Source organism: Saccostrea cucullata, unplaced genomic scaffold (assembly GCF_032062105.1).
Source record: "Saccostrea cucullata isolate Sc308-1 unplaced genomic scaffold, CSIRO_AGI_Scuc_v1 ctg10381, whole genome shotgun sequence".
Classification (NCBI taxonomy): Eukaryota; Metazoa; Mollusca; class Bivalvia; order Ostreida; family Ostreidae; genus Saccostrea; species Saccostrea cuccullata.
In genome coordinates, this window is record NW_026936639.1 from 50,878 (window position 1) to 72,842 (window position 21,965).

At 33.6% G+C, this 21,965-nt stretch overlaps 2 protein-coding genes and 1 long non-coding RNA gene across 3 annotated transcripts; 1 reads left to right on the forward strand and 2 right to left on the reverse strand.

Annotated features, from left to right (window-relative positions):
* The first annotated feature begins 1,249 nt into the window (after nucleotides 1-1,249).
* On the forward strand, nucleotides 1,250-4,230 carry LOC134246093 (ficolin-1-like). Its single transcript, XM_062728372.1, has 6 exons — nucleotides 1,250-1,267; nucleotides 1,501-1,510; nucleotides 2,128-2,258; nucleotides 2,681-2,777; nucleotides 3,133-3,297; nucleotides 3,971-4,230. Exons 1-6 carry the CDS (start codon nucleotides 1,250-1,252, stop codon nucleotides 4,228-4,230), a joined length of 681 nt encoding a protein of 226 aa, XP_062584356.1.
* Nucleotides 4,231-12,837: 8,607 nt separating this feature from the next.
* Nucleotides 12,838-15,862, reverse strand: LOC134246096 (uncharacterized). Its single transcript, XR_009987574.1, has 4 exons — nucleotides 15,749-15,862; nucleotides 15,447-15,657; nucleotides 14,386-14,517; nucleotides 12,838-13,043 (listed from the first exon to the last, which is right to left on the reverse strand). It is a non-coding gene; the product is annotated as an uncharacterized LOC134246096 (long non-coding RNA).
* Nucleotides 15,863-18,960: 3,098 nt separating this feature from the next.
* On the reverse strand, nucleotides 18,961-20,130 carry LOC134246094 (uncharacterized). The gene has a single exon (XM_062728373.1). The coding sequence runs from the start codon at nucleotides 20,128-20,130 to the stop codon at nucleotides 18,961-18,963; it is 1,170 nt and encodes a 389-aa protein (XP_062584357.1).
* Between the last annotated feature and the right edge of the window lie 1,835 nt (nucleotides 20,131-21,965).

The following is a 21,965-nucleotide window of genomic DNA, read 5'->3' on the forward strand; positions in this document are numbered from 1 at the left end:
TGAAAATGATAAGATATCGGTGCTGGTGACAGTCTAACATCAGCTGAAACAGTCTGAATAAGTTTTAAAGAGGTGCACTTACGTGATAAACACCCTAGGGAATTGACCAAAAGGCATCTGTGTGATGATACACTGTCAAATTCCCGGACCTGAATCATATTGAACACATTTGGGATTTTATAAGAAATGCCTTCCCCCTTTCCACGCAATTTCAACGGTTTGGAAAGATCTAAGCAGTATGTGTGGCAGCAGATGAGTCAATCTCCTAATCAGGGGTAAATGGTATTCAATTGTAATTACATTCTTGTAGTAATTAGAGCGAGTGGTGGTCTAACTCTGTAGAGATTTTTTGTGTGAATTTTCATTATGAGGGAGCTTCTGACGAGATACTTACAAGAAATTTAGGCAACATCGAACTGAAATATGCATAATTAACCAGGAATTAAAGAAAAAACTATTCATTGTATGCATTTGTTCTTTAAAACTTCAAAACTGTTAGGTGAACACTTAGAAGTTTAGTTCAGTGTATACATACAATCATTATTTATTAGGAATTTTTGTTGTTGTTTTTCTTTGTTACTTTGTTTTCTTTTGTTTTTATTCCTTCTTTTGGCAACAACTACTATCCATGTTTTGTCTTACTTGAAAATGATTCTACTGGATGGTCAGGATTTGTAATATTTAAACATCATATCGATATCGTTCTAATACTCATAGAACATCATTGGTCAATAAATCCCTTAAAAATGAAAAGACTCATACTCCCCCTTCTTCCACGTTTACAACCTTATTTTTATTTTTTTTTCATTTACTCAAATAATATATAAATCGTCAATATTTTGTTTATTTAATAATACAAACATGGAAACCATCACGTGAGACCTTATAAATCATAAATATTAAAAACCTTAACGACTGCTATTTTACAGAAATGAAGACATTAGAAGCAGTTGACTGCCTTTGTAAAACCCAGCGTTTAATTTGACAAGCATATCGTTTTACAAGGACTGCTTACAAGTCTTACGATGATCAGTCTCTACAGTTTTGGACAATTCCTTGCTCTGTTACAGACATGCTACTCCCAATGCTTCGACCCATTCGACCCCAAAACTTTGCTCGTTAGCAATTATGAAAATTCCTCACGTCCAGGTTTTAACCTTTTGAGAAATTCTGACATTTCAATGTGCATGATGATTTGTTTTAAGTTTAAGTTGTGTCGCTCAGTGGATTGGATACAAGAAGAAAAGACATGCCGGCTAAACTCAAGGTTTGTCATCCAGAATGACAGCAGTCTAATAACTAAAGGCCCAACCTTTCATGTCGAAAAGGAAGAGTTTCCAGTGGTAAGGAAAGACCTTAAACATTTTCATAAAAACCAATTAAATTACATATTTAAGGAATCACAACCCTGGGTTGATTTTACTTCAGCACTTGGCAGGCTCTTGCTTAAACAACGCCTGTACTGAGTATGACATTTGTATTGGTGGTAAATGTGTACAGGTTTTAAAAGGTAAGAAATTACCTCAAATAAATTGTAGGGAATGGCTTTTGAATTTATTAGGCCTAACAATACTTATTTGATAATGCTTAATGAAGGTTGTTTTCTTCCTAACTCTGCCATTTGTGCATTTTTGTAAACATGGAATGATTGATTTTACGTTGTGAAAATTTCTGAATATTACTGATTTATTGAAATACATTTTTGTTCCCTTTCCCTGCCTATGGATATAAAGCAATTGTTAAGTGTATAGTTATGATTAGCAATGGCGCCTCTTTCAAAATTGTGAATGCCATAGCATCTAGCTTGAAACATGAACCAAATTAAATTATTTGAAACTTTGTGCATGATTCTCAGGTGACCTATAAGGCCCATGGACCTCTTGTTTATTTTAAGTTTCGGAATCCAATATAGATATGGTAATTCAAATTGGTGTTGGTTGTTGGGAATATTAAATATATTCAAAACTGACTTTTGATTTTGAAAAATTCCCTCCTTGTCACCTGATCCCACCTCTGATGTTTACAAATCTGTGTTTGCTCTGCACCTGATTTTTACTGTGTGAATGGACTTATGAGTTTTAATATTGTACGTTATTACCATATATTTCATACTTTAAATATAAAAAGGATACAAGGATTGTTCAGAGATTTTGAATGGAGACCCCAGTAAAAAAGGACAAGATGGAGTTTACGTTATTTTCGCTGACACTCTGAGAGATGTCTTCTGTGACATGACGACAGATGGAGGAGGGTGGACGGTGAGTAATCTTTTAATTTTTAAATAATTTACAAATTGTGCATAAAATGTTCTTTAGTAGTGATTTCCGGAATTCGAAAATGAATATAAGAAACAAATATTGAATTATATGAATCCCGTTGCCAAAGCTTGATAAAATAAACAAACGTCTGCATGTTTCCATTTTTTGACAAAATGAACACAATCATTTTTACTTATCTGAACAAAATAAGAACGCGACAAATTGTTAATATAGTGTGTTAAAAAAAATAGAATACTTATTCTTTTCCTCCAGTCACTCTAGATAACCAAAGAGTAGCAAAATGCAGATATTCTTCCACTCAACAAGAAATTTATAGGATAGAGAAATGTAGTGATCAATATATTCCTTTTTCATATTAATGACAAGTACCAATTAAGTAAATAAAGGAATGTTGTTTACAGATATTTCAGAAAAGAGAAGATGGCGACTTGGATTTTTACAGGACATGGAACGAGTACAAACATGGATTTGGTAATGCCTCTAAAAACTACTGGTTAGGTATGTATCGAACATCTCAACCGCTACTTTTAAAGCAATCTAAATACAGGTCAGGTAAGACAATATATAGTAACTATCGTCCATACTTCTTTTCGTACCAATGATCGAGTTTTTGTTTTAGCTTAATGTATAGAGAACCGAAAATAGAACAAAGTTACTAGGGCCTTTAAAAACAATATAATATGAAAGGGAAATAATTCAAGACATTACAAACTGTACTTGATGGTAAATTGATGCCACCAATTGGATGCTATATTTCAACCAATTAACTGCTACAAGAGATGTTTTAACAATTAAGAGGCTCTATACAGGGAAAATTTACAGAAGCTCTAATAAGGGAAAACTTTGTATATAGGGAATGACGCAATCCACTTTTTAACCAAGGATCGGAACCAAGAACTCCGAGTTGATCTCCAGAGTTTTAGTGGAGAACAGGCTTATGCTGTGTACACTACATTTTACATTGGAGATGAAGACGATAAATATACCCTGACAGTATCTGGATACAGCGGAACAGCGGGTGTGTAGTGTGATCAAGGTATGGCAGAGGGATGATGGTATTGTATAAAAATATATGAAGGATGTTAAATGCAGATACATGTAGTGTATAAACATATACACATAGAGAAAGAGGGTATTTATACCTTTTTTTTCATTATTTACGAATTTGTATTCTAATTTCCTCAATACATCCTAGATTTTTTAACCCTAACTTAAATCCTTCCCAAGCTATGGGGCTCTTTGGTTCTGATCATATAACCAATTTCTGTAGTGCTAAGTGATGAGACACCATCGCAGTATTAGCCTTTATATAGTACTTAATGCAATGACACAACACGGTACAAACGCTTGGATTTGAACCAGAAATCTTCTGAATGCTTGTTAACGTGCCTTGCCATTGATCCATGAAATCAATTCATTTTTTATCATGATCTTTGATATCGTTAGTTAAATTTAGCTTATTATAAAGGGAAGATATGCTTATTCTCAAATATATTTAAAAAGACTTAGAGTGGGTTATATGATACATACAAGAATGATTTAGTATCATCAAACTGAACATGTTCACTTTGAATCTAATCATACGACTAATTTTTTAATTAGATTATGTTAAAATAAAATCCACATTAGATTATATAATTTTTTTAATAAATAACACATTTGAGTGTATTTCATCACATACTCTGTTCTAGGTGACAATTTGGTATGGTACAATAGAATGAAATTTTCAACAAAAGATCAGGACAATGACATGGAAAGTAAAGATAACTGTGCTCTATCCCGACACGGAGCCTGGTGGCACCACATCTGTTACGAATCAAACCTTAACGGACTGTACGGACAGTCTGGAGTGTCTGGTAAAAATTACACGACATGGCATGAGTGGAAAAGATATGAAGCATTAAAACAGACTGTGATGATGATCAGAAACAAAGACTTGAGTCAATTCTGATAAATTTATAAGGGAGAGTCGGGTTTTCTTACAAACAAGAGCATCTCTGTATGATTCCCTTCTTACTAAAAATCATTCTATTTTTGAAAAAGGGATTTATTAAAGACTCAGATCTCTACATCAGAGTAAAATCAGATAAAAAGAGTTAAATATTAGACCTTTGAAAGACGATTGGCTTTCTATCTTTCTAGTTTTTTCTTTTAAATAGTTACTTATAACATAGTTTAATAGTTACATGTAATATGTTTGAATTCTTAATTGTGATATTATACACATATCCACTGGCTAAATGTGGGATATCCTAGCTCTTTTATCAAACTCGCGACAGGGAACTATTTCCTATATATAGACAGTCCAAAAATTCAGAGTGGACGGTGCAACAGAAAAATGAAAATAATTCAAATAGAAAACACAAAGAAATCAACACATTAAAGAATTAGTAATCTTCTTTACAAGTCCTCTGACTGTCGCATAGTACAGAATGAAAAATCTTTTTTTTTTCGACCTGTCGGAAAAGGCTAAGTAATGTTCTCGATACAAAAGGAAAAAAATCCAATTGTTTCATTAGTTGTCTTTAAAGAATAAAACGGGCACCTCATCCCACCTCTGATGTTTTGGAGGTCCATGTTTTCTCTGCTCCTATTTATTATTGTTTTATAGACTTTGATATTGAATACTCTTCGTTATCATCCGTGTGATTGTGATATTATACACATATCCACTGGCTAAATGTGGGATATCCTAGCTCTTTTATCAAACTCGCGACAGGGAACTATTTCCTATATATAGACAGTCCAAAAATTCAGAGTGGACGGTGCAACAGAAAAATGAAAATAATTCAAATAGAAAACACAAAGAAATCAACACATTAAAGAATTAGTAATCTTCTTTACAAGTCCTCTGACTGTCGCATAGTACAGAATGAAAAATCTTTTTTTTTTCGACCTGTCGGAAAAGGCTAAGTAATGTTCTCGATACAAAAGGAAAAAAATCCAATTGTTTCATTAGTTGTCTTTAAAGAATAAAACGGGCACCTCATCCCACCTCTGATGTTTTGGAGGTCCATGTTTTCTCTGCTCCTATTTATTATTGTTTTATAGACTTTGATATTGAATACTCTTCGTTATCATCCGTGTACTAACTTTTGATCTGATTCTCGGATATTGTTGATTTAGACATGTACTAATTAAATTTAAAAATTCTAATAAAATTTTCCTGACTTGACATAAAAGGCTGATGTTGATCTCACCTCGAGAGAAAAGCCTGTGTGATATTTCGATTGCTCCGATACTTCAAGATCAGTATACCGACTTGAGTAGTTGGATGTTGGGGATTGTGGAAATAAAGTCGAATAATTTCATTCTGTTTATAACGCGGTTTCTGATTCATTACATTTGCTTTATATCGTATAAATTTGGTTGCTGACGTCACAACGACTTACGTCAAAGATGTATCGATCCGCCTGACGTTACATTTAAATCCTGTACAATATGTAGTCATTTTTAGCTCACCTCAGCCGAAGGCTCAAGTGAGCTTTTCTGATCACATTTTGTCCGGCGTCCGTCTGTCCGTCCGTCCGTCTGTCTGTCCGTCTGTCCGTCTGTCTGTCTGTCTGTCTGTAAACTTTTCACATTTTCGACTTCTTCTCAAGAACCGCTGGGTCAATTTCAACCAAACTTGCCACAAAGCATCCTTGGGTGAAGGGGATTCAAGTTTGTTCAAAGGAAGGGCCACACCCTCATTCAAGGGGAGATAATTGGGAATTAATGAAAATTTGGTGGCATATTTTAAAAATCTTCTTCTTAAGAACCACTGTGCCAGGAAAGACGAAACTTATGGGGAAACATTCTCAGGTAGTGTAAATTCAAATTTGTTCAAATCATGACCCCCGGGGGTAGGGCGGGGCCAAAATGGCCGACCAAAGTTTTACATAGAAATATATAGGAAATTCTTTAAAAATCTTCTTCGCAAGAATGACAAAGCCATAATTCGTCATATTTATATGGGAGCATGCTCAGGTAGTGTAGATTCAAGTTTGTTCAAATCATGACCCCCGGGGGTAGGGCGGGGCCAAAATGGCCGACCAAGGTTTTACATAGAAATATATAGTAAAATTCTTTAAAAATCTTCTTCTCAAGAATGACAAAGCCATAATTCATCATATTTATATGGAAGCATGCTCAGGTAGTGCAGATTCAATTTTGTTCAAATCATGACCCCCGGGGGTAGGGCGGGGCCAAAATGGCCCACCAAAGTTTTACATAGAAATATATAGGAAAATTCTTTAAAAATCTTCTTCTCAAGAATAACAAAGCCATAATTGATCATATTTATATGGAAGCATCCTCAGGTAGTGTAGATTCAAGTTTGTTCAAATCATGACCCCCGGGGGTAGGGCGGGGCCACAATGTCCGACCATAGTTTTACATAGAAATATATAGGAAAATTCTTTAAAAATCATTTTCTCAAGAATAGCAAAACCATAATTGGTCAATTTTTACTTTTGGATTTAAACTTTCCAATAATAAACCAATTTCTACTTTTTTCCTAGCCACAGTGCTCAGGTGAGCGATGTGGCCCATGGGCCTCTTGTTTATGAATTTAATATGAATATTTGTTTTAACTTTTTTGAATTTATATTAATTGTAACTTTTCTGATAAATATTATTTATTGTTTTCTCACCATGCCTTGGTTTCTCTTCGACGTAACTATTATGTTACAATATAATTGTAATTTTAACGAAAAAAAAACCATGATCACTCATTAGTCTAATTTTCGATGATGCTAGATAAGGCGAGATATGATTTTCTTGGAACGCTCGAACTAGTTTATTTTTTCCTATATTTATTAGGTCCCCTGAGTCACCAAGGTAATCCATTGCTATCTTTTCTCGTCCATCGTTGAGAGTCATCATTTCAACATTTTGATTATAAAGTGAAACTACATATTTTCTTTCAAAATATTCATTTTTGTTCCTGTTTATACAAAAGAAACTAATAAGCAAGGGGGCTTCTTCAAGGATCGTGCATGTTATTAGCTAACCTGATAAGGCTGAAGTTGATCTTTTCTGATCAAAATTTGTCCGTTGTCTGTTGTCGTCGTCGGTAACTTTTCACATTTTCATCTTCTTCTCAAGAACCACTGGGTCAATTTCAACCAAACTTGCCACAAAGTATTTCGGGTAAAGTGTATTTAAGTTTGTTCAAATGAAGGGCAAGTCCCACTTCCAAGGGGAAATAATTATTAATTAGTGAAAAATTAATGGCATCTTTTAAAAATCTTCTCAAGAACCACTGGGCAAGGAAAGATGAAACTCATGTGGAATCATCCTCAGGTAGTGTAGATTTAAGTTTGTACAAATCGTGACCCCCGGGGGTAGGGTGGGTCCACAATGGGGTATCAAACTTCAGCATAGGAATACATAAGAAAATTCTTCTCCGAAACTACTGGGCCAGGAAAGATGAAACTCATGTGGAATCATCCTCAGGTAGATTCAGGAATCAGAAAGATTCAAGTTTGTTCAAGTCATGCCCCCCCCCCGGGGGGGGGGGGGGTAGGGTAGGGCCACAATAGGGTATCAAAGTTTAGCATAAGAATACATTGGAAAAATAATTTACAATCTTCCTCTCAAGATTCACTGGGCCAAGAAAGATGAAACTCATGAAGAAGCATCCTCTGAAAGAGAAAATTACTTTTGTTCAAATCAAGATCCCCAGGGGTAGGATGGGGCCACAGTTGGGTATCAAATTTTCACATGGGAATACATAGAAAAGATCTGTGAAATTTTTTTTTCTCAAAAACAGAAAGCCTTGATTGGTCATTGTTATATGTAAGCATCCTCTGAAAGTGTAGACTCGGCAAAGGTGAGGCCACGATGGGTGATCAAGGTTTTACAAGGAATGCATGGTAAAAATTCTTTAATTTCTTCACAGAGCCATCATGTTGATTGATCATCAATTCAAAAGCATAAAAGTAGTGTAGATTTGAAATTCAGGGGAATAGAGAAGCATAATGTGGACAAAGGAATACAAACTTTATATCAATAAATAGAAATTATCTTGTAAACAACAAAACTATAGTGTGTAACAAAAGCATTCTAATGAGGTGTAGATTTCCGTCTTGGCCCCTGGGCCTCTTGTTGCTTCTAGGTTAGATATCCACGTGTAAAGTTATGGTCGATCGATAATATATATAAAAAAAATCATTAAATCTATTAAATAATCTTGTCTGCTTTTCCGAGGGGGGGGGGGGGCTCTAAACTTCAATTCAACTTGATCTCCAACTGAGTGCATAGTTATGATGATACAGGTTATAATATAGGGTTAAAAGTACCGAAGAACTTATGTTTTGTTAATAATCTTCAGGGTGATAGTGATAAATGGGAGCAAGAGGAACTTATTTTATGAGCTATCACTGGTCGAGTTCTAGACTCATTATTTGATCCTGATCATCCTATTTTTCTTGTTTTGAGGCAATAAATCTTCTTCCATCAGTTTATTTTATACTTCTATAGATCATCTACATTGTATTATACTCACTTAACCGTAAAGGCCCCTGAACTTCTTGTTTTACATATAAATGTATGTAAAAGGAATCACGCCCAAGTTTGTAAATAGTCAAGTTTGTTGTTAATGCCAGGGACATGAACAACAGCTGTAAGAGTAGAACATTTCTGTAGAATGGACTTTTTCTCTAATAGACAATTTATCAGAGTTTCTAACCATCGTTAATGCCCTGGCATACCCAGAAGACTAAAGTGATTCTTAAATGTAGTAAAAATAAGACTTTGTAATCATTGTTACATTACCACATTAATGTAGTACAAATAAGAGTTTGTAATCATTGTTACTTTACCACATTAATGTACTGTAAATCACCTTTTATTTGCGAATACTTTATTTTCGCGCAATTACGCCAGACAGTGTGCTCGCGAAAATTTAATTCTTGTGTATAATAGCATTCATTAAGATTATATAGAGCAATAACCACAATTCGTGAAAATGTTGTTTCGCTAATCAAGAGTCAATGACTATCTCGCAAAAAATTAGGTTTCGCGAAAACTTAGTGATATACAGTAGTACAAATAATACTTTATAATTAGTCAAAGGCTTTAATACCACATTAATGCTGTGAAACAGACTTTGTATTGTGTCAATGCTTTAATACCACGTTAATGCTGTAAAAATAGACCTTGTATTGTGTGAATGTTTTAATACCACATTAATGCTGTAAAAATATACTTTGTATTGTGTCAATGTTTTAACACCACATTAATGCTGTAAAAATAGACTTGCATTGTGTCCATGTTTTAATACCACATTAATGTTGTAAAAATAGACTTTGTATTGTGTCAATGTTTTAATACCACATTAATGCTGTAAAAATAGACTTTGTATTGTGTCAATGTTTTAATACCACATTAATGCTGTAAAAATAGACTTTGTATTGTGTCAATGTTTTAATACCACATTAATGCTGTAAAAATAGACTTTGTATTGTGTCAATATTTTAATACCACATTAATGCTGTAAAAATAGAATTTGTATTGTGTCAATGTTTTAATACCACATTAATGCTGTAAAAATAGACTTTGTATTGTGTCAATGTTTAAATACCACATTAAAGCTGTAAAAATAGACTTTGTATTGTGTGAATGTTTTAATACCACATTAATGCTGTAAAGATAGACCTTGTTTTGTGTCAATGCTTTAATACCACATTAATGCTGTAAAGATAGACTTTGTATTGTGTCAATGCTTTAATACCACATTAATACTGTAAAAATAGACTTTGTATTGTGTCAGTTCTTAAAACAATGTTGTATAGAATGTATTGTGTAATTTTGAGCACACCTAGCTGAGATTAAAGCTCAAGTGAGCTTTTCTGGTCACCTGTTGTCAGTCGTCAGTCCGTCTGTGTGTAAACATTTCACATTTTCAACTGTTTCTCAAGAATCTCTGGGCCAATTTTAACCAAAATACTAAAAAGCATCCTTGGGGGATGAGGAGTTAAAAATTGTTGAAAAGTTGACACGCTCCCCTTACAAGGGGAGATAAAGAAGAAAAGACAAATATAGATAGGGGCTATTACAAAATTTTCCTAAAACCATAAGGGCCAAAAAACCTGAAACTTATCTGAAAACAGCCTGGGATATTGTAGATTCTAAATTGTTCAAAACATGACCCCCCAGGGAAGGGGCAGAGCCACAATTGGTCATCCAAGTTTGATATTAAAATATATAGGAAAAATATTTTATTTTCAAGAACCACTGGATATGAATGCTGAAAAATGTGTGGAAGCATCCTGGGGTAGAAAAGATTCTAAATTTTAACCCAGGGAGGGTAGGGAGGGGCTCCAATTGGAAATCCAAGTTTTAATTTCAAATACGTAGGAAATAATGTTTTAAAATCTGATGAACAACCACTGCGCCGGTAAAGCTGAAACTGTCTTGAAGTATCCTGGTTAACTAGTGGGACCAAATCAGAGAAGATTCTAAAATAAACTTCTTCCTAAGAACCTCTGCGCCAGTAAAGCTGACACTTATGTGGAATCATCCTTGGGTCGTGTAGACATTTAAAATATTGACCCTCGGGTAAAGTGGGGTCATAATAAGGAATTCAAATTTTACATTGCAATATATACCCCTGGTAGGATTTTTTGAAATATATAGAAAAAATCTTCTCAAGAACCGCTGGGTCAGAAAAGCTTAAATTTATGTGGAAGCATCCTTGGGTAGAGTTGATTCTAAATACTTAAATTATGACCCCTGGGATAGGTTTGGGCCACAATAGGTATTGTAAGAGGAAAATCTGGTAATGAACAGCTGGACGAAAGTTACTCAGGTGAGCGTTGTGGCCCATTGTCCTCTTGTTTGTACATACATATTGACATATTGCATTTTGAGAGAACAGGGGCATTTGAAACACCATTAGACAATTAAACTTGTCTCTATAGTTGATTTGTAATAAATCTAATAAATCATAAATTAAAAAAAACATTTTTAACACAAAATCTACTAATAAACACATAATGACAACAAGATTAAATATTAGGACAATACTTTAGAAACAAGTTGACATTTTACAAAAAAAGATAGAACAGTTAACTTTAAACAACTGGGCCATTTTTAACGAAACAAAAAATAAACAGATGCACAGAGAAACCATATCTTAAACTGTTACGGAAAGCTGATTTGAACTGTGAACTTCAGCCTAAAATATCTAAGTAAATGTGTCCCTTGTCCACCAATGCTTATTTTCCTTTCTTTCCTTATTAAGCCAGATTCAAAAAAATTAATATCATGTGTACCCCCACCTTATTTGATTTTTGCCTTAAAATTTCATTTCATTATCAGTGATTATATAAATTACTTTTTTTATTATTAAGATAAAACTATGTCAGGATTTGTCTATCGCCGCACGGGAAGAATGTTTTCAACGTTGTTATGACGTGACTTTACGTAACTTATATTCTGTCAATCCACACATATATTAAACCTCTCACCGGTTTCATTTTATGATTTTTAACGCTTTTTTTGCTATAAAACGTCTTGTTTTCAGTTGTAGCATTAATTAAAAATCATTTTAACTTTGAACAAACGTTATTTCTAAATTTTTTCCTTTTACGTAAATCTTTGTATCATCAGATTCAAAATGATTGTCAAAGATACCCGTCAAGACGACGTCGATACATTCTTGACCTGCGGCGATAGGGGAGAACCAATTTGAAAGTTGTTTTTATTTTTGATATTTAATGAAGTATTTCATATATTCAAATGAAGTTTAAATGCAAAAGTCAAAATAGAGAGAGACATAAGTGTTTAAACTTTTGATGAAAACTTTCGAATTTAAAAGATTTTTAGGTAAATGTGACATTACTTTGGATCAACTCTCGTAAAAAAAAATCTTCTGTTTGAGCACTAGAATATTTTACATGTACTGAAAGATATTTGCTAACTATTTTGCACATTCGTAAATTTCTTCAACGTTGTACTTTTTGTAATAAAATCATAAATACGTAGTATATTGCCTTTTCTTTCGAGTCACCGTGTCAATGACACACGAGGAAAGGATTCTTTATCTGTTAACGATCTTTATGGTTTATTATATTTACCGGTATATTTATATAATGCCTTTTCTATTGCATTAAAGCAAGGGAGAAATCATCTTCGTCATTGGATGTATTAACTTCTATACATCTCTGTAGATCAAGTTAAATCAAATGATACGTAGACACAATCAGGATACCTCACAAGACTACTGACATAAATGTATTTATTCTTTAGGTTTAGTGACATGAACGCATAAATCTACTGATACCTTAGGATTAGTGGACAGCTTAATCACAGTAGTGGATACATATATCCAGTTAAACCTTAGGACAAGAGAACTCCTAAAATTTCTACCTTACGACTACTGAACGCTTAAAACTTTTTTTCAGTTCATTCATGATTCTATTAATCTCTCACGTATGGTTTAAATCGTTGAACACTCCATACATATGCTGCAATGTGTACTTTTTAAGTAAATTTATGAAAAAAAAATGAATTTTCCGTAATGCGTTTGCATATATATTACAGTATATATATATATATATATATAATATATATATATTATATATGGGTACAGTCCACTAATTGTTTTCCCATAGGCGACAATGTTAACGTTTCTTCTCATAGCGATGTCCCTAATTTTCGTTCAGAAGTGAGTGACCCCTCAAATCAAAGCACATCAACTTGTCTTTCCTTGGTTAAAATCTCGAGGTGGCATGTCAGATTCGTTTTCCGGCAAAATGCGTCTGTCTGCGGGGACCTCTAAAAATGAAAGTGAAAGTAGGGGAATTTCAGAATTATCACTGGCGTTATAATACACAAAATAATTCAGCTGATCTTCTTGATAAATTACATTTTCCAAGCTTTTTTGGTAGGAAAGATACTCCTTATCAACAAGTGTGAGGCTCAATTCAGTACATCTGCCCAATTTTTTTTATGCAAGTCTGCAAATTAAGGAACTTGTAATTTTTTCTGCACTACTTTCTTCTCCTACCGATTCTAAAAATAATTAGTGGGATGTACCCAATATGAAAAAGCATTTTTTTGATTTTACAATATTTCACACAGTTTGTCAATCTAGAGCATAAGTAGAGACATCATGCCAAGTTTCATGAAAATTCAACAATTAATTAAGATTTTACAGCATTTACAGTTCTATGTGTAATATCCTTAAAAAATGCTCCAATCTAGCCAAAACGGCACCCAAGTATTACCTTAAATTTTAGCCTATTAACACATTTATACCATTCTTAATCAACTTCATAACTTTAAATACATATAGTCAAATCATAATCAAGCACTTAATTGGGTCAATTTCACTTATTTTAAAAAATTAATGCATTTCCGCACAAAATATGACCACTTTTCACCCTCTAATTCATAGTTTCTCCAGAAATGACAAAAAAATGAAGTTAACAAATACCCCGAAAGTAGTAAAATAAAAAAGAACTGATTATTTCCTGTCCATTGATGTATCATTCATGAAATTTGGTCTATGAATAAGAAAGTTATAAGCCTTTATAATCCTATATAGAATCATTTGTTTCAAAGCAATTTTTATACCAATGCAAATTTACTCATCTATGACGTCACAATGACATCATAATAATGGATAGCTCAATACATGTGTATCATTACTTTTCCCGTACTTTTCATATAAGACAAAATCAGTGCTTATATACTATTATTAACTTTAAAAAATGAAAATATGTGGTTTTGCGGATAAAATAAATAATCCACTAAAGTTGTTTTGTTTCCGAGGTAACCATTTTGTAATTTGTAGGAAAATGAGACAAAATTTTGAATTTCCTGACAAATCGCATAATGTCGACTGTCAAATATTCATGAAACTTCAATTCTTGTATCCGTGTAATCTTAATAATGCATAATTTACAAAACAAAGATGTAGATCTAATTAATTTGAAATTCTTAAACAAGAAAAAATCTATATAAGTGCAAAATGTATATAGCAGTGCATGTACAGATTAGTTATAGCTAAATACTTTCACATTCTGATCACCTATTAAATATGTAAATTTCCTCACCCCCACCCCATCCCCCACTTCAATGAATTTTTTTTTTTTTTTAGAAAACTTTAACTTACACATTTTGCCGACTGTCACATTTTGCTGGTGCTGTTTCAAGATGTATTCAAATGGGTGTGCATTTGCTGGCCAATAGTTTTAAACACCATCTGCATGGACCTCATGTTTTTCCTGCACCAATCACCATGAACCTCAAAAAAATCAATACAATAAATGGCACAATATTACATTTGCAGACAGACAGACACACAGACATTCAACGCGTACAATTTTACCATATTCCTTTTATGCCCATTACTTGAAATTAATTAATTTAAAAAATGATTAATTTGCTCCCACCTGAAATCACACTGTTAACATTGGTAATTAAGTTAATTCAGCAGAATAGGTAAAAATCATGTTTTACTGACAATAATTGTACATTCGACAAATACATGTAATGCAATTGCTAAAAAGTATGAGAAAAATCAGTTAATGTGCATGTTCACACACATCGTTTAACTCCCAGACAACTGTAACCAGCTTCACCGCGCAACTGATCTGAAATGATGTATGTCATGTATGTGACGTGCCGATCATCGACATGTTCCAAAAACATTAAATTGTTATTTACAAATATTGTACTAAGATATACCTCTTACCTCCTGTGTAAAATACAAATGCCCATCACCTATATACTGCTAAACACTGCACTGAACAGTTTTGATAACTTTCTGCTAAGTCTACTTTCACTTCGACCTTGACCCCGATTGAATACCGATCCCGAACTCATTTGTGAATTTTTGTGTATTGAAAATAAACCACAGTGGAGCATGTACTTCTATATAATTGCTTCTTAATCAAATTATACATTTATGATTCTGAATAAATAAATTATATAAATCAATACATTAAATCTCCATGATACATGTGTAAACAATGGGTGATACATGTATGAGCATGTTGACTGTTCGGGGGGGGGGGGGGGGGGGGGGGCTAAACACTTTATTTATGAATCAATTTGTTTAAAAATGTGTATCAACAATTAAAGAATTGTTTTTTTCATAAATTTGAACAACTGAAAATAATAGAAAACACCAACTTTGAAATAAATTCAAGATTTATGACATCTTTTACTTACTTATGGGCTTCCTAATATGGGTACAGTCCACTAATTGTTTTCCCATAGGCGACAATGTTAACGTTTCTTCTCATAGCGATGTCCCTAATTTTCGTTCAGAAGTGAGTGACCCCTCAAATCAAAGCACATCAACTTGTCTTTCCTTGGTTAAAATCTCGAGGTGGCATGTCAGATTCGTTTTCCGGCAAAATGCGTCTGTCTGCGGGGACCTCTAAAAATGAAAGTGAAAGTAGGGGAATTTCAGAATTATCACTGGCGTTATAATACACAAAATAATTCAGCTGATCTTCTCGATAAATTACATTTTCCAAGCTTTTTTGGTAGGAAAGATACTCCTTATCAACAAGTGTGAGGCTCAATTCAGTACATCTGCCCAATTTTTTTTATGCAAGTCTGCAAATTATGGAACTTGTAATTTTTTCTGCACTACTTTCTTCTCCTACCAATTCTAAAAATAATTAGTGGGATGTACCCATATATATTTCGCAGTGCGAACATATAGATCAGGCGTATCCTCAGATTCAGAGGAAATGACTTAAACTTCCACCTCCAAGCGCCATATGAAACATATATGGAGATAACGAACAGTATTCAAGACCAAAAGTTCAGAAAACAATACAAAACAGGAGCAGAGCAAACGCGGACTTCCAAAACATCAGGTCTGTGAGGAGCGAGCATCCCCTGCCGACCGGTCACGCCCGCCGTGTGCTCCTTGTCATGATTAGGAAATAACGGAAAAATCTGTCGTCAATTCAATGTATAAATAATGGACTAACAATTAGAATGAAAAACTGACTCAATGATAAATTGTTTTTGCTGACAAGATCATGTAGCGACCATAGAACTTACGAACCGATAACTTTAAACGAGACTGCTAATATCTTGTTTCATCAACTTGTTTGTCAATAAATTACCTCGTTTTAGAAATTGTTCATACGTATAGCATGCTCTTGTGCATCGAATCAACTGAGCTATAGAATTTCTTTACACAGTTGAAGGTATATTGCTGCATAAGTAAGGGAAGTTGACAATAGAAAAATTAAAGTCGTCACGTTTATCATAGAGCTTGGTTGTTAGACTACCATTAATGTCTAGAATATCCAAGTATGAGACAGGTGTTTCAACTCTGTGGTATATTTTATCCCAAGCTCACCAAGATGTATCGTATCGACATAGGAAAGGAAATTACCGTTGTAAATTGACAACGCGTCGTCGATATATTTAAATGTCGTGTTGATGCCACGACAAGCGTTTCTTCTTTTCATGCGTAAGATTTTACACACTTTTTCCCGTGCAAGAGCATGACTTTAAACACAGTTTGACAGACAATCTTTATAACACGCAGCAGATTCTTTTTGTAAGGGATACCAAATTACTGATAATGAGAATGTACCCATCAAGAGACCTTTTTTAAAAAAAACTGAGCTTTATACAGTAAATAAAATCAGATACGAAATATAGAAGGTTTTCAATGACATACGCACAGAGAGGAATCCTGTAGTGCTCAACGGTTTCTATATTGAGGAGGGGGAACTTTCAAAAAGATACTACAGAACTGTAATACACTCGTACCATCAGATCGATATTTACAACGATAGATTCCAATACAGATGAAATAACCCAATCGTAATGGGTTAGGTACATGTATATCAAAATAGCCATATTTTTAAAATGACAAAATTATAGGTCAATCGGAGATAAAATTTAACAATTTTTCCATAAAATGAAATCAGTCAAAATAAGCAGATCATTATAGAAAATTTGGGAAAAAAAACCTACATATATATTCACAAAACCTAGAGATTTTCTTTTATTGAATTTCGGTTAAAAACACATGCATATGGTCCATGTATTGCAGTCCTTTTTAAAGGACAGCAACTTTCCTTAATGTAGTTTATTAACATTAGGTAACCATGCATTTGTCACCATGCTTTTACTATGGGAGTAATTAGCTCCTGAAAACTGAGTAGACACATGTAGATTGTTCAATGAGGACGTTAACAGCATTCAGCTGACATTAAATTCACTGACCGTTTTCATCTTAATATACTTATTGTTAGTCTATTATTTATATACTTAATTGACGACGGATTATTGTTAGTCCATTATTTATACACTGAATTGACGACGGATTTTTCATGTATTTCCCGATCATGACAAGGAGCACACGGTGGGTGTGACCGGTCAGCAGGGGATGGTCACTCCTGCATGGCACCTGATCCCACCTCTGATGTTTTGGAGGTCCGCGTTTGCTTTGCTCCTTTTTTGCATTGTTTCATGGACTTTGATATTGAAACCTGTTCGTTATCTCCATATCCTTCTTCGGGACTTCACTACTCCTACTCCTCCCGTGATGGACGAGATATTAAAATGCATTAAGTATAAGGTTAAATTTATACAACCTTCATCATGATTGGCGCAGAACCAACGATGTAGGGAAAATCTACTGAATCGAAAGCTTAATAATACGCATAAATTATACACTGATGAATTACTTAAATGATTTAAAGAAATTGATAATCGAAAGTAAATTGATAAACTGATCAACTGATATTGATGACGATGAATGTGAGGAAACAGCTGATGTCGAGGAGAAATCAAATGGTTGAAAGTAAGTGACATTCTTGTTAGCTCTAATGAAAAAATAACAATTATTAAAACAAATTCCAAATTTATTATTGCTGCTTTGTAAATGATATTTCAAATATATATGTCCACTATATGAAAGCATATTGTTTCCCAATACGTTCACGATCATATGATAAATATTGAATAATGAGAAATATTTGATAATAAGACAAATGTCTTAGACAAAGTAAAACTAAATTTATAATAAAACAATCATAAAATCATATTAAATGATTTACATTCTGTTTTATAATGTTCATGAATAACTATGACTAGTACATAACGTTTACCTAGAGGATACTGCAAGGTAATTTTTGTATTGGAACAGAATATGATATCAACACGATCAACATGTAAAAGGATCCAAGAAGAAGTCGTAGTAGGCATGTTGATCTCAGTTCAATGGTCTTGTGATATTAAAATCATGTTATCATAGATAAGAAAATTTCAATGGGCTAATACTATAGTGAATATAATTATATCTCTGTTCATCTCATCGAATCTACACCAACCCTTCAATAAAGTGCCTGATAAAGGGGGTTAACAATATCGGATAATGACATCACACTATGAAAAGAGATGGGAACGTAAATATCAAATATAGATGATGTAAGCTTATCTTTATTCTTTTTTACATGTACCTGTTATTTCAGATTTAAAATTTGAAAAAAAAAAATGCGAAAAAGGTGTAAAAAAAAAAAAAGAGGGAAAAGTATGTGTGCAAATGGATTTATTATATAGTGCAAAATATGTCCAAATAAATTTATATTTTATGCCAAAATTAATTGAATTATGTTATTTTGTTTGGTAGTAACTAAAAAATCGTGTTAAATTTGCAATAAACATATCAGAAGCAGTCTGAAAGTTTACCTTCAGAATTGTTTGGCTACCTTAGGAACATGCAAGCATATATACTGTTTTTGCTGTATGATCCGATCAAGAGAATTTGGGTTTTATCATCATAACTCAGGCTCCGTAACTCTTTAATTCCTCTTTGGTGTGAGTGTTTATCTGGCAGTGAAAGGATTTGGCCGTCCTTGTCAATCTTATGAACTATGTCAAGGCCGGCATCAGAAACTAGAATATTCGAATTCACGTCCGTACAGATACCACGTGGTATAAATTGTCTCCAGGATGGAAGTCCTCTGTATGTGAAGCGATATCTTCCTCGACTGTCTGTAACTACTACACCAAGGTAATAGTCAGAAACAATGACATCGCCATTTTGGTTTTCTGTTATGTACATCGGAAAGGCATATAAGTCCTCCCCTGTTTTACTTTGTTTGATGGTCTGGACTAACTGTCCATCGCTATTGTACCGTGTGACCTTGGCCTCGATGTACTTATCAGCATCCTTGTCATATTTCCCCATTCCAACCAGAATATCCCCATTGAAGCGGGAACACCATACGCAGATTGGATCCCATGGTTCTGTTTTCGATATCAGTCTAATTTTTGTTTTATTGTCCGTACACAGCTTCTTAATGGTATAATCCTTGTCTATATATATGAGCTCACCGGTAATATTCACCGAGTGCACACCCCAAACACTATTTATTTCTGTGAGACCATAGATTGCTCTACCTGTTTGATTTGTCAGAATGAGATTTTCTTTATCACTGACCCAGATGAGGTGTGACGTTGCTCTAGAAATGTGATTACATTTATTGACACCCGTTACTGTAATGTACTGCTTGCTTCCAAATGTGGACACAATTTCCCTCAGTTGTTCATTTTTCGCCACTATCTTTCTTTTAGTCTTATTTACTTGAATGTCTCCAACTAACCTAACCACATCTTCTAAATTGATTTTGTCACTCGGGTATGATGTCAAGGTAGGAACAAAAATTCTTTTCGGGGGTGTAGGTGCTCTCTTAAAAATCAAGAGAAATTGAACCGGTCTTTTTGGTGATACCTCATATTTTTGTTCGAATTTCTGTAAAGTGATTCTTTTTTGTTTATGTAGTTTAGCGATCAAACACGAAATAGCTTTACAGCTTTCCTCATGAAGAACTATATCCATTTCAGATTTCAATTTCTGAACTTTGCATATCATCTTTAACATCATATTTAGCTCAAAGCATATCGATTCTCTTCGGCAAATTTCAACATCAAAATTAATATTTTCCAGAACAGTGCAGCAATTGGGAATTATTTTGTTTTCGACATAATCAATTTTGTATTTGCATGGTTGTGTAACAGTTATAGGAATATGTTTAAGAATATGTGTTTTGAACTTTTTGGTGTCATGTCGCCTGTACGTGTTTTCCAAACAAGCTGAACAGAATGGGAGTTCACATGTTACACACCAATGGTCATATTTCTTATCTGGGTGTTTTTCACATATATCATGCCTATATACTGCCTCATTATTTAAGCCCCATAAGTCCAAGTCTATGCTGTGCAGTTTTGTACAATGGACATCGTAGCATTGGATGGTAGTATGCTTATATTTTGTGAAAATCTTTTCTTTTCTCTGTGTTGTCAAGACATTCCCTATAACAAAACTACTCTACAATAGAAAAAAAAGATATACACTAGTTTTGAAAGACATGAAACATTAGGTTTTCAGTTTAAGGAGAGAGTTACATGCAATTTAAATTGTGTTGTAGCATCACATGCACCGAATTCTTTGTAGTAAATTTCCCTGAAGATTAATTCCATCACGAAAACTTAGATGCATATACTTTTTTGATGTTGAAAGATCCAAGGAAACACTATAATAAATGAAATCTATGAAAATTAAATTCACTTAAAATTCGCCGTTATGATGAGTTTGTTTTGCTACGATAAACTCATGTTCTTTAAAAGGATATGAAAAAGAGGTTGTAACAGACTTTTTCAGATTATTCGGTAAACTTTTATATACACACGTGCTTTGAATTGCCGAAGGACTTTTCCTTTATTTCTCTACTATGACAGGGAGCACACGGCGGATGTGATTGCATCTGATCCCATCTAGGATGATTTAGAATTCTTACATGTATGTAATTTGTAATGTTTGAATAAATTTTGAGTTTAAATACTGTTTGTTATCTCCATATATTTCATGTGCTTGATATTATCCTTCTTCTTTTTCTACATGCTTCACCTTCTCTCCCCTTTCTGTCTTTTTTATTCTTTCCCTTACTACAAATTGTACCTCCAATAAAACCTTCTAATGTCCTGTCAGTAAATACTAATTCTTCTCCCCTCCCCAGGATTCTATTTGGCGCCTCATTTACTCGCCACGTGCACGGCGCCTTTTAATTTTGATTTGCGCTACCATTTAAAAATTGACTTTTAAAATTAAAAGTAAGTCTTCCTGGAACCAACCCAGTGTGTCCGTATAATAAATTTAAATTGGCGCCTTAAAGCGTTTGCCTGGAGACTAATTAAAGATTTTCATTGGTGACTAAAACTTTATTGATAAGGAGCCAACTTTAGTCTGGTCCGATTTATAGAGAAAAATACTTCTAACGGCAAATAATTATTATTTGGTCCAGCATAGTTTTTTAACCTATTTCGGGTATGCTAAATCCGAAAAAAATATGCTGGTCTTCATGAAAATGGCGTTAAAGAGGTCAAAATGTCGATTCAAAATGGCTGACATCCAATTTTTCTAATTTTCTATTAATACCGTTCAAAAAGGAGAAATAATGTGTGAATATCTCAGTGAGTGTTATACAAGTATAAAAATGATAATAGAATGCTAACATTATTAGTTTCACTCAGAAAATTTAGTCGTTTCTACACTTAATTCGAATTTTCTCTGATCTTTTGTTCTATTGATCTATATTCCGCTTTGTTCAGGATTTTACATTTGCAAATATCCATACACTGCAGATTTGTATTTTTTCCTCTGCATCTCACTATTCTTCAACTGAATGATGGCGCAGCTGTAAGTTAAAA